The 1,049-nt window shown below is 49.1% G+C and overlaps 1 protein-coding gene across 1 annotated transcript; it reads right to left on the reverse strand.

Annotated features, from left to right (window-relative positions):
* Window positions 1-416: 416 nt before the first annotated feature.
* Pmar_PMAR023145 (conserved hypothetical protein) lies at window positions 417-659 on the reverse strand (the record flags this gene model as incomplete). The annotated part of the gene is made up of 1 exon (XM_002787251.1): window positions 417-659. A coding segment is annotated over one exon (243 nt), but the record flags the coding sequence as incomplete, so codon positions are not given.
* Between the last annotated feature and the right edge of the window lie 390 nt (window positions 660-1,049).

Consider the following 1,049-nt stretch of genomic DNA (forward strand, 5'->3'; position numbering starts at 1 on the left):
GACTTAGGTGGGATAGTAATCTCTGTTGGGAGCGAGTTTCTTCAGAGTAGATAGAGCAATCAGGCTGATATCTGCGCCCGTGTCGAAGAGTACGGGTCGAGTGGTTCCGTACACACATAGGTCACTACCACCATAGATACTCTATGGTTTGAGCGATTAGATACTGGCGGAACAGTAGAGGCCATGGCTCGAAAGGGAACGTCGACATCGCTAGATGTTACAGGCTCTATGCATAGTCCATCATAGGCGTTATCCTCATGGATGACGTTCGCACCAGCTCCAGAAGGGATAACCGTAGAGTTAGATGGGGGTGTTTGAGGAGGATTAATCTTTTTAGATTTCCCCTTACCAAAGTCTTTCTTAGGCTTAGGTCCCACCTTCTTCGGTTGATCTGCTGGTGTAGGAGCAGTACAGACATACGCTAGATGTCCCTTCTTCAGGCAACGTTGGCAGAATAACCTGTTGACTGGGACCTTGCAGTCTGTCTCTTGATGCTCTGGATTGCCGCACTTAGAGCATCTTTTCTGTAGATCGACCACCTTGGGCTCAGTACAGAGTCGAGCTGGGTGACCGCTCTGGAGGCACCGATAGCACTTTATAGATAAGGCATCGCTGCCAACGGCATGGCAATAGGTCTCTTCTTGAGGATCGTCTTCACACTCGATGACATGTAGACGACCTGTCGATCTACCACTGGGCTTGTTGACCGTAGATGAGCGTTGGAGTCGGCCCTGACGCCTCCTCTCATGCTCTGACAGTCGATCCACAAATTTCTTATATGATATTTTGTGGTTGCCCACCTTGGTCTCGACCTTCTCCTTCAGATCGTTAGATGATAGACCATCATACAGACGCCGTTTGAGGGTAGACTCTCTCGGCCCAGCTCGTAGATATACCAGCTCGTCAGCTAGAGTTTCTAGCCTCGATATGAACTGGAATAATGTCTCGCTAGATCGCTGGGTACAAGTGTTGAATTTGTACTCGGCTCGAGACAAAGCCTCATCCGTGTCGAAAGTTTTGCGTAGTTTACGACAAAGTCGACGTAGATG

The sequence above is a fragment of the Perkinsus marinus genome (assembly GCF_000006405.1).
Source record: "Perkinsus marinus ATCC 50983 genomic scaffold scf_1104296929634, whole genome shotgun sequence".
Classification (NCBI taxonomy): domain Eukaryota; phylum Perkinsozoa; order Perkinsida; family Perkinsidae; genus Perkinsus; species Perkinsus marinus.